This window comes from Raphanus sativus, chromosome 6, assembly GCF_000801105.2.
Source record: "Raphanus sativus cultivar WK10039 chromosome 6, ASM80110v3, whole genome shotgun sequence".
Lineage (NCBI taxonomy): Eukaryota > Viridiplantae > Streptophyta > Magnoliopsida > Brassicales > Brassicaceae > Raphanus > Raphanus sativus.
In genome coordinates, this window is record NC_079516.1 from 42704521 (window position 1) to 42721088 (window position 16568).

The 16568-nt window shown below is 33.8% G+C and overlaps 2 protein-coding genes across 2 annotated transcripts; one reads left to right on the forward strand and one right to left on the reverse strand.

The window, feature by feature from the left end:
* Positions 1 to 1136: 1136 nt before the first annotated feature.
* Positions 1137 to 3209, reverse strand: LOC108810838 (BTB/POZ domain-containing protein At2g24240). Its single transcript, XM_018582913.2, has one exon. The coding sequence runs from the start codon at positions 2681 to 2683 to the stop codon at positions 1349 to 1351; it is 1335 nt and encodes a 444-aa protein (XP_018438415.2). The 5' UTR covers positions 2684 to 3209; the 3' UTR covers positions 1137 to 1348.
* Positions 3210 to 10557: 7348 nt separating this feature from the next.
* On the forward strand, positions 10558 to 12940 carry LOC108808560 (zinc finger BED domain-containing protein RICESLEEPER 2-like). Its single transcript, XM_018580683.1, has 4 exons — positions 10558 to 11209; positions 11303 to 11650; positions 11720 to 12823; positions 12909 to 12940. The coding sequence occupies exons 1-4, from the start codon at positions 10558 to 10560 to the stop codon at positions 12938 to 12940; spliced, it is 2136 nt and encodes a 711-aa protein (XP_018436185.1).
* The last annotated feature ends 3628 nt before the right edge of the window (positions 12941 to 16568 follow it).

Here is a 16568-nt window from a genome sequence, read left to right on the forward strand (position 1 = left end):
CTTTCTGTTACGTTTTTAAATTGATGTTTTAACCGAATACGCGAGTGCACAACACATGGTTTAAAAAAATAAAACAGTGACCAACTGATTAATGTTTAAAAGTATTTGAACACATGACACATTATTTCAAATGTAAAAGGTGACAAATCTTATAACGTGTGTTTTGAAAGCGAACACTAAAAAATTAAAGTAAATATGGTAAAAAGAATTTGAATTGATTTTTTTAATTGGATGTAAAATTTATTCAAACTGAATTTATTTATATTTGAGTGAAATTTATATTCAATTCAATAGACATGATATTTCTTTATGCAGGAAAATAATATATTGGATGCAATTAGGCATGCGGGTTTGATTAGTTTTGTTCGGTTAAAATCTTGCTAAATTGAACTGAAAAATTGGTTTGTATTCATTTAGTTCAGTTTTGAAAAATTTGCCGAATTTAACTAAAGTTTTCGGTTTTGGTTATATTTCAGTTAAGAACTCAGATAATTTCGTTCAAAGTTGTTAGTTCAGTTCGAAATTTTTTCTTTTAGAAAACTGGACTAACCGATTATAATCAAACCGAACTTAACAAACTTAATTTCTTTATTGGTTTCCTTGATGGTTAGGTAATATACCAAACTGATGCAAGTGGTAGACCCATTTTCTTTAGTGAGAATATATATTTTTAAGGATGCAAACAGAGTCCATCTGATCCGAGAGATAAGAGTGATTTTCCAAAATGATGGAAAGAAGTGACTTATATTCGTTGAAGATTAGAGCTTATCTTCTACTGGTGCTAACCTCAGATTGGCACACCACAAATTTTCCAAGAAAGTGTTGGTCAAAAAGATCAAACAGAGAAAAGGAAATTCCCTTCAAACACTAAAGTAATATTCTTGGGGACATCTTTAAGGAAAGTGAATTGAAGATAGCAACTTTAACTGCCCTCAAAAGAGAGTAGCAGTTGCAACCACTCACATGTTCTAACTAAGATAAACGAATCCTCAAACAAAAGAAAAACCTTAAAAAAAAGTGATTCTGAAACTTTGGAGCCTTGGGGATGCTCTTCACAGCTTTGACAGCGCAAAAGCTATAAATAAAAAAAAATACAACTCTGAAGTACATACTGATCCGTTTAAGAGGGCATAAGATCGATAAAATCAGTATAGTTTGTTCTTTTGAACAGTCGTAAGGTCTCACAAGAAAATATATTTTGTATAGAACAAAACTAGGATCAGTCTAAGGCTGTAGTATTCTTTGTCTATAGCTACATTTCAATACTTCTCTAAGAACTGTAATAAAAACACAAACCAAAACCAAGCAAACATGAAAAAATAACAGACCAGAGCATTAATGAATCAAATCAGATGATCGGAGAAGGCGGAGTCTCCCACACATCAAACACATTCTCTTCGCTATGCAACGCGAAAAGCCGATCCCCACCAATGGAGAAATCACATATCGAACCACCATAACTTCTCCTCAGCCTAGAAGTCAAAACCCAATCCGGTCCACAAAACACAGAGATAGAATCATTCATCGAAGAGAAAAGCTGGCCTTCATGCAACGCCAGCTTCGGGTAACAAGGCTCGTCAGGCATCTTGCTTTTCATCAACCTGCTCCTCGAACTCCACCTCACGCTTCCTCCATACATCCTCAGATCAATAAACCCCAAATCCTCAAACTCATTCACCACGCAGATCGAGCTGCTATCTTCCATAGCTATCGCATCCCTCACCCTCTTCTCGTCTATCGCCATGGGAGACCCGATATCCGACCAAGACCAAACCATGTTCTTGTCCCGAAAATCAAGCAGACTGATGTAACAGTTGTCTTTCCTCGGGAACAAGGTGGCCACAAGAAGACAGTTCAAACCGTTGAGCCACTGAAGCTTGTCCGCATCACCAAGCGACCAACCGGTACTCTCGTAGAAGAAATCGGTTTGCTTACCGGTTATCTGATCCCAAACCCCGATGCCGTACTCGTTACTCCTACCTTTGCAGCTCGAGAAGATCTTATAGTCCTGATTAAAACTCAAAGCCCCAGCGGTGTAGCTCTTCACTTGATTCTCATGGCATACCTGAAACTTATACCGGAGATCGCCGGTTGACGAGCTGAACAGACCCATCCCACCGTCCCCTCTGCCCAGCTTCTCGCAGGCAGAGAGGACGATGTTGTCCGAGTCGATCCAGCCAACATCGTTGACCCTCTGGTAATCGAGGTTGATCGGACAGTGCTCCTCGAGCATCCAGTCGAACACGTGGACGACGCTCCCGTGCGCGACGCAGCAGCCGCCGTCGGGGCCCGCCCTGACGGCGGTTCCGTCTCCGGGGGCGATTCCTTTGACGGAATCGGAGAGACGGAGACGGTTGCCGTCGAAGGGGCCCCATCTGGCGGTTCTGACGTGGCGGAGGAGGCCGTAGAAGGAGGCTTCTCGGTGGAGGAGACGCTCCGGGATGGTGGCGGGGAGGTTGAGGTCTCCGGTGCGGAGGAGGTCGAGGAGGACGGCGAAGCAGTCTGGGTTACGGTCGATGAAGAAGAGATGGTCTTGTTTGGTGGGTGGTGGAGAGAGGTTCCAGTCGTCGTCGAACAGGGCGCCGAAGAAGGAGTCGCGGCCTGCGTTTGCGAGGGTTGTTGACGTCGTTTCGAAGATTCGACCGCCTACGTTGAATTTGATCCTGTCTTTTGAGTTACCCATCAATGGAGGAGGAAGAAGAAGGATGATCTAAGTGGGGGAGAAGGATGAATTCAAGATTTTGAAACAGTTTAAAGGTGAGAGAGCTTTTTTTCTTTTTGTTTTTTGTTTTTTCCGAGAAAGTAAAATCTTCAATCATTAGCTAACGAGAAGACAAGAAGACAAGAAGACATGAAAAGATCATGTAGAGAGAGTAATAAAACTTCTTGATTCAGATCAAATTCGGAGAGATTTGTTGAGCTCTTGGGAACGGGAGAGAAGATGTTTTGATTGATGGGTTAATCAAATTCAAACACAGAAGAAAGATGAGAATTCGAATTGACTCTCTTTTTTCTGGATTGAGACAAAGATGAAACTGAGGTTCTGGGCACGGGAAGAAGAGGTTTGTGATTAATGAGGGAATCAGAATTTATTACATGACCTGGAGAAATTTTTGAAATTTTCTTTTTGTGAGAAGATGTGAAATTGAATTCTCTTTCTCTCTCTCTCTCTCTCTTGTCTTTCGCCGCTTTTATTTCATTCCGTTTACACACAACCGTTCTCTACATTTATACAGTGCCTGCTAGGGGTGGGCATTTCGGTTTAGTTTCGGGTTCGGTTTAGATTCGGTTTGATTTGGGTAATTTGGGTTTTATAAAACTCAAACCAATTAAAACCAAAGTAGCTTTTGGTTTGGGTTCGGTTTGGGTTTAATTCGGTTCGGTTCAGTTCGGTTTGGTTAGATTTAGTTCGGTTCATTATTATGGTTTAGTTTGGTTTGGTGTAGTTCGGGTTGGTTATAAAATATGAAAACATCAGTTTTATATTTTTATTAAAAAATAATCAACTCATAAACAATAGAGTGAGAATATAAAAACTTATGCTACATGATTTTATATATAATAGTATTATTTGAATCGTATTTATAATTTTTTTTAAAGATATGGAAGTTATGAAAAAATGAAAAACTAAACTTTAACTTAAATTTACAATATGTTAATACATATATATATATCATATATATTTTTACTATATATATATTTGATTATCAGTTTGGTTCGGTTTAAACCCAAACCAAACCAAACCATTCGAGTTAAATAAAACATGAACCAATTGGGTTACATAAGAGCATGATTTGGTTTGGTTCGGTTTAACTTCGGTTTGGTTGGTTCGGTTCGGTTTAGGTTTTTTGCACACCAAAACCTATTTGAATTAAGTGATACTAAACTTCTAATCAAGTTGAAAATTCAACACTTTTTTTGTCAGCAATTGAAAATTCAACATATCTAAAAAAATATTTTATCGTAATACTTATAATAAATTTAACAACCGTTATGATAGTTAGAAATTCATATTATTTATCTTAGATAATTTAATCTTTTTAGATCAAAATGGATTTTTTAAAGACAAGATCAAAACTACATGTTATAGTTATTTTCGAATACAACTATATATTAAAATTATAAATATTCAGGTGAAATCAGATTTTAAATAAATTACATTTCGAATTCTAACGAAAGAAAGCCAAACCAGATAATTTTTCTTTTAAAGAAATCATATATATTAAAAAAAAGAAATCTAAAAACCATTGATCTTATCTTGAAAAAATGAATACATTTTATATCTGTTAGAAAATAAATCTCACTTCCCAAAATTAAGATGAAATTACATAATACTCTCGTTTAGTAATATTAAAAGAAAATTGTTTCAAGCATATACAATTTTACTATTTCAATATATGTTTTATTAATTAATAATGATAAATTGTAAATTCTAATAAAATTAATTGTATTTTTATGATTTTTATTGGTTTAAAATTATAGAAAAAGTACAATCACAAAAAGTTATGTATTTATAAATAAAATTAATAGTATTTTTATTAATATATGTGTAAAATCTAAAATTTATACTATTTTAAAACAAAATGAATATAAATGAGTTGATTCAATTCATTTATCGTCAATTTGTTCTGTGGAAAATATTAAGAGTGAATTGGTTTAAAACTCAAAAATGATTAAATTAACAAAATATCTATAATGGAACAAGTTTGATATCTATGAAGGGAAGTATCATATGATGTGAAATTTAGGATATTGGTTTAATTAGTGTAAAAATTAGTATACAGAATGCAATTTCACAAATATTAATAACATTTAGAGAAAAGAAAAAAAAAAAGCAAATAATGCACTGCGCGTGGGTCCAGTATTGTTTTTTTGAAACGATTTTCAGGTCCAGTATTGGTTTTTAGTTTCGATACTCATCTATCAACCGTAGATGTTGGTCAGATGATCAACACTTCGTTGGTCATTTGTCAATATTTATCGAAATGTTATTTATTTCCTTTATCTTTCTACACACACACATCAACTTGAATTTGTGGAATGGCCAAGAAAAACTACAGTTTGTATTTTCCGGGTAACACAAAGTGCGATGTCCATATCTTATTTTTAGTTATTATTGACTTACAAAATACTTTGATAGAGTAAATGATAAGAGGAGACTTTCTTGAGTATGTTATCGATTTTTGAACAATTCAAATCAAACCCTATAATAATAGACAAGCATTTGTGACTCATTGTATGTCATGCTTTAAATATTTATTTCTTGTACTTATCGAGTTATAAAATAAATTAGGGTTTTAATTTTACAATAGTAAATTTAATATGGGGAAAATCAATAAGTATATATATGGCCGAAAATATTAGATCTATTTAGTTATATGTAGTATGCTTACACAATTTATTTAAATAAAAATTAGAGATTGTTCGTTTATATCAATAAGTTTTTTAAAATGCCATCGTCAGAACTCAGAAGGAGTTAGGAGCTGACTGATTTTCCCGCTACCACCCGTAAACGCAGCTTTTGCGGTTCATAGCGGTTGTTGGCGTTTCGAAACAATCACAGAAAAAGCTACAAATCGCTTCAAACCGCCCCGAACCTCTTAAAATCAAAAGCTGGTTCCAACTAGCGTTTGCGGTTGCAGGCGGTTGCGGGAGGGTAAATTTTTTTCTTTAAAAACAGAATAAATAAAATAATACTAAAAATATCCAATAAAAATTTTCAATTGAAATAATAGAAATTGTAAAATGTATTCATATTATATTTCAATTTATATTATAAAAATTCAAAACTAAAATATTTTCTATAAAATTTTAAAATTGAATAATATGATTTTATAAATATAAATTTTATATTTATCATATTATTATGATTTTTAATATTTTTATAATTACCTAAATGTAAATATTGTTAAATTATTATTTAACAGATGTTGCGTTTGGTAGTTTACCAGTCATAAAAATCCCGTAAACGCAACAATTTCTAACAGCTGTACCAGTCGTACAAATTTCTAGAAAACGCTTAAAACTGCAATTACCCGCACCCGCAAACTTCCGCAACCACTGTGATTACACCAGTCAAAGCCTTAATGAAACGAAAGAGAGGACCAAAAGGATCACAAGGCTGAAAGTTTGTCATACATTATTTAACATTTTACCCAAAAAAAAAAGAGTTTGTCATACATAGGCGAAATTGATATATCCACTCGAATAAAGACAAAGTATCGGTTAAATCCGGAGCATATCTTAATAATATAAGCTTTTGCATTACAATAAAAGATTAGCTTATTTTATTTAAGAGACTATCTTTAATATACAAGTTCAACGTCAAGGAGAGTCATGCGGGTCGTGGACGGCACACCAGCATCGGCTTCTTCTTCGTGTTTTGGTCCAAAACATGATTGGAGGGTTATATAATCCATGGTCAACAAAACTTGTCCCCATTATTTCTTATTAAAGTTATTTTGTTCTTCCAATGCATTCTTGTTAGTAGTACGATGGAGTAACATTTTAATGCTTGTTAGGACATCTCCGATTATGGAATAGGGTTGGAGATGTTCTTAGTTGTTATCCCTCTTTATAGGAAGGTAGAAAAACTTAAATACATGATTATTATCAATTTGTAAATTCTGTTAGATAAGCCACCTAAACTATTTATAACGAGTAGATTATTATTCTCTTTGTTTTTAAATAAGTGTCATTTTGACATTTTTCATACATATTAAAAAAAGTGACGCAAATATATGTATTTATTGTTATTAATTATATTTCTCTGACCAACAGTATTTGAGATAAATAAAATTATTTATAAAATCAATGTAGTTTACAATTAGTTTTTAGTTAAAAATAAGTATAATTTGCATTGAAATTGTAAAGTAACACTTTTGTGTAACAAAAAATGTTAAAATGACATTTATTATGAAATAGAAAAAGTATTAATTTTGTAAATTATGTTAAATAAGCCACCTAAACTGAGTAATATTCTTATTGTTAACGTTAATTTCTTATGACATTGCAACTATGATAAATATTATATAGACGATTCGATAACCGACAATACTATTTGCCTTATGAGATATCATCTGATGTCGTTCTATGGAGACTCATTCCTGACCAGATTTACTTGTACCATGTTAAAGATCCTTTGTACTTTTTTCTTCCGTAGTCTGCATTAATAAATCACTATCTCCGAGACTTAAAACCTAGATTTCCTGTAATCTGGAAGAAATTACATAATCTGACTCGAATCCCAGACATGGATATATAAACCTTTAAACCTTAACTATTATGCTATGGTACTTCCACAATTGAGTAATATTCTAGAAGATAACAAGTGTATAAGAGGTTTGACACAACATATAAAAACGAATACAGACGTACCCAGAGCCGTCTCAATTATTTTTAAGGCCCTGTTAAAAAAATTATTAACTATATATTTAATGAATATAATAAAATAATTTTAAAAGTTAATAGCTTTATCTATATATATTTGAGGGTTCTCTTCAAATTATAAACTATTAGTTTAAGAATAAATTTAAAATTTTGAAATTTTAAACTAAATTTATGTGTTTATTTTTAAAAATATATTAATATTTTTTTTATAAAAAAATTGGACCATGTTCAACCGCTCCAGTAGCACATTGCCCTGGACCTACCTTAAACCTTGAGTCCTCTTAAATAGTTAGTGATAATACATAAGATAACTAAATATACATAAACTGTCCCCTATATATTAAAAGAAACACATTATTAACAAGTAAACTTTAAAGTGTAAAATATTCACAAGATTTACCATTATTCTGATGTATAAACATAAGAAGGTTTTTGTTAACTAAAAACTCATCTATTACTAGACAATTTACAATACAATACAATTGATCCTCTTTACATGTATGATTCATTTTTCTTCCGTTTCAGATTAATTGTCGTTGTAGAGAAAATAATTCATTTCAAGATAAGTATTGTTTTATGATTTCAATGTAATATTTACTAATAATTTTCTTTTATTTATTTTTCTATTAGTTTTATCATTCAAATATATCATTAACAAGGATAAATCATGGGAGGTGGGTGGGAGAAAATTACTAGGGCTGAGTGAGTCAATACACCTCAGGCCACGACCTCTGATCCATTTTTTTAACACTTCATATATTTGCAAGAAATAAAGTCAAATTATTTTTCCTCTTTGATCATATTGCTTATGTTTAGGGTTGATATTTTATCCATTAAATTTGATTTGATTCAAAAAATCAGGATATCCGTAAGTCTTTGGAGTAAAGCACATATTAAAAATTAGTATTTTTAAAATATTGAAGCGAATCACAAATATTAAAAAATTCAACATTGAATATCCGCTATGGTCCATATTTTTACAAATAGAAGAATATCTACAATTAAATAGAGACCTATAATTGTATAACTTTATATAATTATTATTTTAACATATAATTTTAATAATTTTATTTATAAAATTACATATAAAACTATTAAATTAAAAATATTTATAAATATTTATAAAACTAAAATTTTTCTATTTTCATAAAAATATTTAGTTAATTATAAAATTTATGAAATATGTAGTTTCACTAATTTTTACATTTTCTTTTATTTTATGTAAACTTAGTTTTTGAAAACATATTAGTTTTTAGATTTATTTGTATTAAAAAAGTTGAAGAAATATTTGTAAATATCTGTAAATTTTTCAGATATTTGTATTTTTCAGAAACAAAGCAAATCAGAAAATTATATATGTAAACTACGAAGCAAAACACAAATACGGCACTATCCGTTGGTTCCATGCTCACGTATGTTATTTCGCCTCTTTCTCATTTTTAAGTTCATCTGGCTGACAAAAAAAAATCAACTGAATATTTCTGTTTTTCTTAAAATATATCAACTTTGAAATTGTGCTAGTCATAGGTCGGAGAGGTTTTCTAAGATAAATCACGTAAGTACTCGACTACTTGGAGATTTTTTTTCTAAACCTTTTCTCGAAAACCAGTAGTGTATTCCACGGGTTTTAACTTTTACATGTCTTTTAAAAAACTGATCTACATATTTTCTTTAGCTGAAATGTTTTCTTTTCATGTTAAGAGTAAACTTGTGTCCACTAATTCAGATGGAAGTTTTTTTTTTGAGCAACTCAGATGGAAGTATATATATAGTAATATATACGAATTACGAATATTTAATATTTAAATTTCATTTTGTAATTTAGAAGTTATGTACCTCAGCCCTATAATATATTCTCGAATCGCAGACCATGGTAAATTAATCTAATATTTAGTAAGGGGGATGTATTCAATTTAACATTTTATGTGATTTGATTTTTAATGGAGTTTTAGATGATTTTAATAAGTTGCAGAGATTTAGGTGATTTTTATTAAACTACTCTAGAATATCACCTAAAACAATGGGATTTGCGTTTTTTTTTTTTTAACTAAGAAACTCCACCCAAACACCCTAAAATCACCTCAAAACTTTAAAATCCTACAACTTAAAATATTTTCAATAACAGTGGATTTCAGAGTACTTTACGAAATGTCAAGTTCAATAACAGTGGATTTTAAATGAGTTTTTAAAATTCATGTTTGAATAACAGTGAATTTGTCATTTTAATACAAATCACCTGAAACTCTCGGTTGAATACACCCCCCTAAATGTTTTTAATTTACATGCTTCATGTATAGAAAACCCACAATTTTCGGTTTGTTTTGTTTTTCGTTTTAATATACATCATTTTGTTTAGTCTAATGTTTTTCTCGTTGAATATGTTTATGTTCACAGCTACTTCTCCTAAATTCCAAAGAAGTTGAAAATCAGTCGGTATCATGGTTTTGTATTCATACGATTAGATGGAGGAATAACTTTTGGTTAATGAGTTGGTTAACTTGTCATGTTCACTTTTAGTTATACTTAAGTTATCTCAGAACCACTTACCCACCTCCAGCCACACCTCTTGCTTAGGCCTGGGCACAAAAAACCGGACCCGAGGACCCGACCCGGAACCGACCCGAAAAAACCGGGTTCGGATGTATTCAGTTCTTGTAAAATACCCGATTGGGTTTTGCTTTCTCCTTGGTTCGGGTAACGGTTCGGGTCGGTTAATAACCGGTATCCGATAGAGTACTCATAGTTAACCGAAGTTAACAACGGCTACATTTCAATACTTCATTAATGGTTATCTTCATGCCCGACCATAAAACAATTTTCTTTATTTCCTTGCCTCCTTGGTTCTATCGATTAACCTGTTCATCTTCGCCGACTTCTCTAGAAAACTTCAATCGTCTGTTCGAGAATCGAAATTGAAGCTCTTAAACCCTACCTGTGATTATCTATAAATGGAGGACCTTGATCGTTGCAGTTCCTTCACAACTCACAGCAACACAATTCGATCTAAGGTTTATTATCCGAAACTCTCAGTTCTTTTTTCTTTCAATTGCTTGTTAATTATGTAGTATTTGATCTATAGTTTCATATTGATGTAGCATGTGTTTGATTCTTGATTCATGTGGCCATTGATCGTTACACTTTGATTGATTCACTGTTTTTATTTTGTAGATGGATTCATCAACAACTCCTAATGGAAAAGACATTGCCAATCAAAGAGACCAAGAGACAGAAACCCAAGAAACACAACAAGAGTTTGCATCTCCTGACAATTCAGGAAAAAGAAAAGAAGTCCCCAGCTCAAGCAGACCTACATCTCAGCCAGCGAAGGCCACTAAGGTGTTTAGCTCACGGTCAACTGTTTGGGATCACTACACAAGGACACCAGACAATCGAGACAAATGTGTCTGCCACTATTGCAAGAAGACGTTCGCTTGCCCAACCAAATCCGGGACATCCAACCTGCAGAAACATCTTAATACCTGCAAGCATTACAAAGCGTGGGAAGAGGGGAAAGTTCGTGCTCAGCCTGTGATCAGCGAAGATGGTTATCTGAAGGACGCCAAGGTTTCAGAAGATTTGTTCAAGGAAGCTACAAATGAGATGCTTATCATCGGTGAGATGCCACTTGCCTTTGTTGAAAGCTTGGCATGGAAATGTTTCTGCAACAAAATGAATCTGCCCAAACCACACTCGAGGAGGACTGCAACAAGACAGATTGTTGAGATGTATGTGAAGAGGAAGGCTGCACTGAGGGAATGGTTCAAAGTTAACAAGCAGCGAGTGTCTTTAACAACTGATATATGGATCGCTCAATCAACAGGTAATGGAGTAATGGTGATAATTTTTTTTTGTTTGTGTCTGATTTTGTAGCATATGATTGAATCCTAACTTGATTTTGTTTGGTTTTGTATAGGTGCTAGTTATATGGTGATCACATCTCATTTCATCGATGCTGCTTGGAAACTGAAGAAGCTGATCCTTGGTTTTAAGTACATCACTGATCACAAAGGTCAGACCATTTCAACCGTTCTGCTTGATTGTTTATCTGAGTGGGGTATAGAGAAGGTTTTCTGTATCACTGTTGATAATGCGACTGCAAACACATCGGCTCTTAGGAAGTTTAAGAGTAGTTTTGCATTGCTTGGTAATGATGCGTTTGTTCTGCATGGGGATTTTATGCATTTGAGATGTTCTGCACACATCATAAACTTGATTGTGAAAGAAGGTTTGGCTGCAGTGGATTTTAATGTTTCTGCTATCCGTAATGCTGTTTCTTATGTATGATCAAGCACAACTAGGCTTAGATCGTTTGAGTTAAGGGTTGATTCAGGGAAGTTAACAAGAGGAAGTTTGCCTTTGGATTGCAAGACTCGCTGGAACTCAATGTATTTGATGTTGTCAAGGGCTATTGAGTTCAGGGTAGCATTCAACAAGATGGAGGCAGAGGACCGGCTATACAATGATCACTTCTTGGAGTTTGAGAATGGAATCAAGCGCATTGGACCTCCTGAGATTGTTGATTGGAATGCAATTGAGAGGTTAGTGTGGTTCCTCATCATCTTCTACAACTCTACTTTGGTTGTATCTGCATCGACTTCTCTGAACTCTTTTAAATGCTACGGTGAGATAGTCACAATAGAGAAGAACTTGATAGGATTGACCCGTAGTTTAGACTCGGATTTGAAGGGTAAGGCTGAGGAGATGCTTAAGAAATTTGATAAGTATTGGGATGGTATGAGGAACATCAACAAGATGCTGATTGTAGCTACTGTCTTCGATCCTACAAAGAAGATGCAGTTTGCTAAGATGTGTTTCGAGAAACTTTATGGTAAAGACACTGCAGATGCTCAAGAAATGTTTCAGTCTGTCATGGATGTTCTTCGGGATTTGTTCAAAGAGTACAGTGCTTGGTTTCATACTGATGAAGGCGTTCAAGCATCTCAAGCTCCACAACCAGCATCATTCGGTAGCCAAGAGCAGCCAGCATGTGAAAGAATCAATCTGATTGATGAGTCGGGGTATGAGAGGATGGACTGTATGTATGCGGAGTTGGTTGATCTGATAGAGGATCGAGAAGCAAAAGATGAGTTGGAAACTTATCTGAAAGAGAGTGTTGTCAATCCGAGAACCATGCTTGGAGTGGAGTTTGATGTTCTGTCTTGGTGGAAGGTTAATTTCTCAAAGTTTCCGATTCTTGCAGAGATTGCTCGTGATGTCCTTGCGATGCAAGTGTCATCTGTTGCTTCTGAAAGTGCATTTAGCACTAGTGGTCGAATCATTTTCCCTCATAGAAGTTGCCTAACTCACTATATGATTGAAGTGCTAATGTGTTTAGAGCAATGGATGAAGGCAGATCTTCGTGGCAGTGAAGGCAGAGTGGTGACAATGGAACAAATTCTTAGTGAATTTGAGTATGAAGACAAGCTCAAGCGAGGTATATCTCTTACTTGTAACTTATCTTTGATCACCCTTGATGTTTCGCAAGTACTAACTTTGCTTTTCTTTATAATTTGTTTCAGATTATGATTCTCAAGCAACACAAGAAGAATAAATCAAGGATGAGCTTAAGGATCGAGCAATGAAGATTGGAGAATGTGCTTTGGAGAAGTCAAGCTTTGGTGTTTTGTAATTTGTTCTGTTTCTGTTTTGTTCTGTTTCAGTGTTTTTACATGTTTTCGGTTATGTTTCTGTTTTTTGGTGTGTCTTAAAAACTTATGTTGCGGTAATGCGGTTTAAGATTATGATCGGTGTATGGTACTATGGTTTATCCTTTTTTCAAGAATGCAATGTGTTTTCCCAAAGTTATTGACTTATTGTTATTTCCAAAATCTTATTTAGATTTGATCATGTATGGTATCGGTTCGGTTTTAATGTTTTGCTTTGGAAATCAGTTTGACTTATTGTTATTTCCTTACATGCCGTTCCTCAAGTTTTTCAATTAAAACCAAACCTAGTTGTGCTTCATTATAAATAGAGAACCTTGATTGTTTATTGATTCACACTTTCACAGCAATATGAATATGATAGTTAACTCAAGGTCGGCTGTTTGGAAACACTTCACAAGAACAGAAAGTAACCGAGACAAATGCATATGCCATTACTGCGAGAAGGTCTTTGCTTGTTCACCTAAAATAGGCACATCCAACCTGCATAAACATCTCCAAACCTGCAAACAGTTCAAAGCGTGGAGAGATAATGAAGTGGTATCAATCTCCACTTCAACCTGATCGGTTTTTCTTTGCAGTATTTGGTGTTCTGGTTTCCTTTTTTAGTTTATCTTTGTTGTTGACTTGTTGTTTCTTTGTTATTTGAAAACTTGAATATGGAATAAAATTTGCAGTTCAATGAAAGTATGGTTAGTTTGGTTACTTTTAGGAACCGAATAAGTATTTTGGATATATGTAACCAAAGTAACTGGTAGTACATTGAGTATTTGGTTATTTTTCGGTTATTAAAACTCGGAACCGAACCCACCCGAACCCGCTTAGACCCGACTCGAACCCGACCCGGAATTTATATATACCCGATTGAGTATTCACATTGCAAACCCGAATAACCCGAAACCCGAAAGACCCGACCCGGACCCGAACGGGTACCCGAATGCCCAGGCCTACTCTTGCTTTTGCTTTTTCAGGTATTAGGTCAAATAATGCCAACTCAATTCGTTTCTGTTTATTTTCCAAAAGTGTATATTTTCTTAAAAATCGAAGGAATTTCGAACATTCTGCCATAATCTGCCCGCTGCTTGTGGTGTCCAATATCAAATCAAATTTGTAACTGGTCAGTTTATTGTTGTTCTGCCCTGTCTAGCAGACAAATTCAAATTGCTACTAGGATTTGGAAAAGAATGCTGGGTTTTCGGCTCTAGCCCAATGACGTGTGTTATAGGCTGCAGGCATATTTTCTTGTTTCATGGGCCGAATGGAGTATCAGTCCAAACGAATATTGAAATGTGATATATAAACACATTCTCGTCCAGTTTTTTTTAGGTTAACAACAACAAAGAAATGAGAGTTGTTATAAACCATTGTGTATATGCACCATAACCAAGTACTTAACCAAGTACTAGACAAGTCCAACAAGTACAAGAGGAAGTGCAAGGAGGTTTACATCCGGTCTACATCGGTTCATCTACAAACCGGACCGAGATCAGAAGACTCAGTCAACCTTGGAGTAATCACCATGACCAAGTCTTCTCTATGACATCAATGTAGTCAATGTAATCAATGTGTTGATTTTATTCCTTGTAAAGCATTTGTAAACCCTTGTATCAAACCACTATATATTGTGGTGTTGGCTAATGAGAAATAGACACAACATTCCTCACAAATCACTCTCCACATTTTCTTTAGTTTATAACACGTTATCAGCACGAATGTGCTCACCACCTGAGAAGTCTCTCTCCACCTGAGCTCTCTTTTCCGGCCATCTTTTCCGGCCAGAAAATCCTATATTCAGGCGCAACTTTAAACCGCCGTATCTCTCAAACCCTGTGGAGCCAGAAGACGATCCACCTATCAATCTGAAGCCCAAGACGAGAAGAATCCGTTGCCGAAGACGGCTTGTCGATCCGATCTCTGACGCGTCGTCAATCGCATAAACACTCCGCACCGCCGGCTGATGGTTTTCCGGCCAGCTCCTCCACCTCTCTATCAACCAGCTCATCTGTGGATCAGCTCTTTCTCATGGTGGTCCATTCAGATTCTTGTGGTATAAAATGGTAAACTAATCTATCCATAAAATCTAAGAACACCATTATATATGAAAAGAAATCTAAGGATCTATATGAATCCATAATATTAATCTTGTTTCTATGATCCATTGATCCATAAGAAACTTGATTCTGAATTATTTTGAATCCATAAAAGTTATAATTCTCTAAAGGTTCTAAGTATCTCAAAAACAGATTAAAAATACCTAAAGATCTATATGAATCTTGTTTATAAAAAAAACTTATGAACCATAAACTTTTGAGATAGCTTAAACCTATGGATGCTTTGGCCAATTTACCAGATGTGATAAACATGAATGTATAATCTGGCCAAAACAAAAATCCATGAATCCTTTTCTGTGCCACTTTCGGCCAGATCTCCCAAATTCAGTCAACCCATCCATAAAATCGAAATTAAAATCATTCATTGCATATCCTTGACCAATAATATTTATTTTGTATCTGTCAAGAGTTTTAAAACTTTTCTAAATGCAAAATCAGATTTTATAAACTGAAAATCGATTTTATAAATGCTTGCTTGATTTTATTGAATGCATATCTTTGACTGAAAATGTTTATACAAGTTTTATAACATATAGTCTTGATTTTAAATTGATATGTCATAGAATAAAATCTGTCTTGAAATCATTTGATCATATAGGTTGCTAAATAATTGAATCAACCTTGAATAGATTTCATATCATATTGAATATTGATCATATAAGTTGCTAGTTAAATATTGATCTAGTACCATGCCTGAAATTGATGATTAAATTATATAGTAATCTTGTTGCATACTTGATTGCATCTGTTCATCTTGAATCATCTTGAACCAACTTTGAATGCAATTGTCATATTGTTTAAAATCTGACCATGCATAATTGTCATATTGCTAAGACTGATTTTATGTTTGCATATCATTGACAATCCTGATAATAGTTCATATAAATTGGTTCTTTTTGCTTGCATCTAAATGATTCTCACTGCTTGCATATGATTAGACCAAATCGGTTTTTCATTTAATCTTAGCATGTTTGCTTTGATTGAAATTATAATCCTGTTTAAACCGATCAAACATGGATAAGTAAATTGTTAGATCATTCACATATCATGAACTGATCATTTCCATGCATCTTCTTGTCATATAGTTTTATTAAGAACTAAGCATGCTTGTCTTTATTAAATAAAACCAGCTTTGAAACCAATTGATTGAAAATCTAATTGAATTTGGTTTAGTCATTTCCTGAAAATTATAAATTTTCTTGTCTTGATTTACCCGGTAAAAGGGGGAAGGAATCGGTTATTATTTTAGTGATTTTAGAAAACCAAATATCCTCATGCATTAAGAATCACATTCATGTTATTTTGGTCCAATTCTTAGGACAGAACATACATCCGATTAGTTCTTGATCCATGCATTTATCATTCGACCATTGTGATTGATTTTCATCCATATTGCTTGATCTCA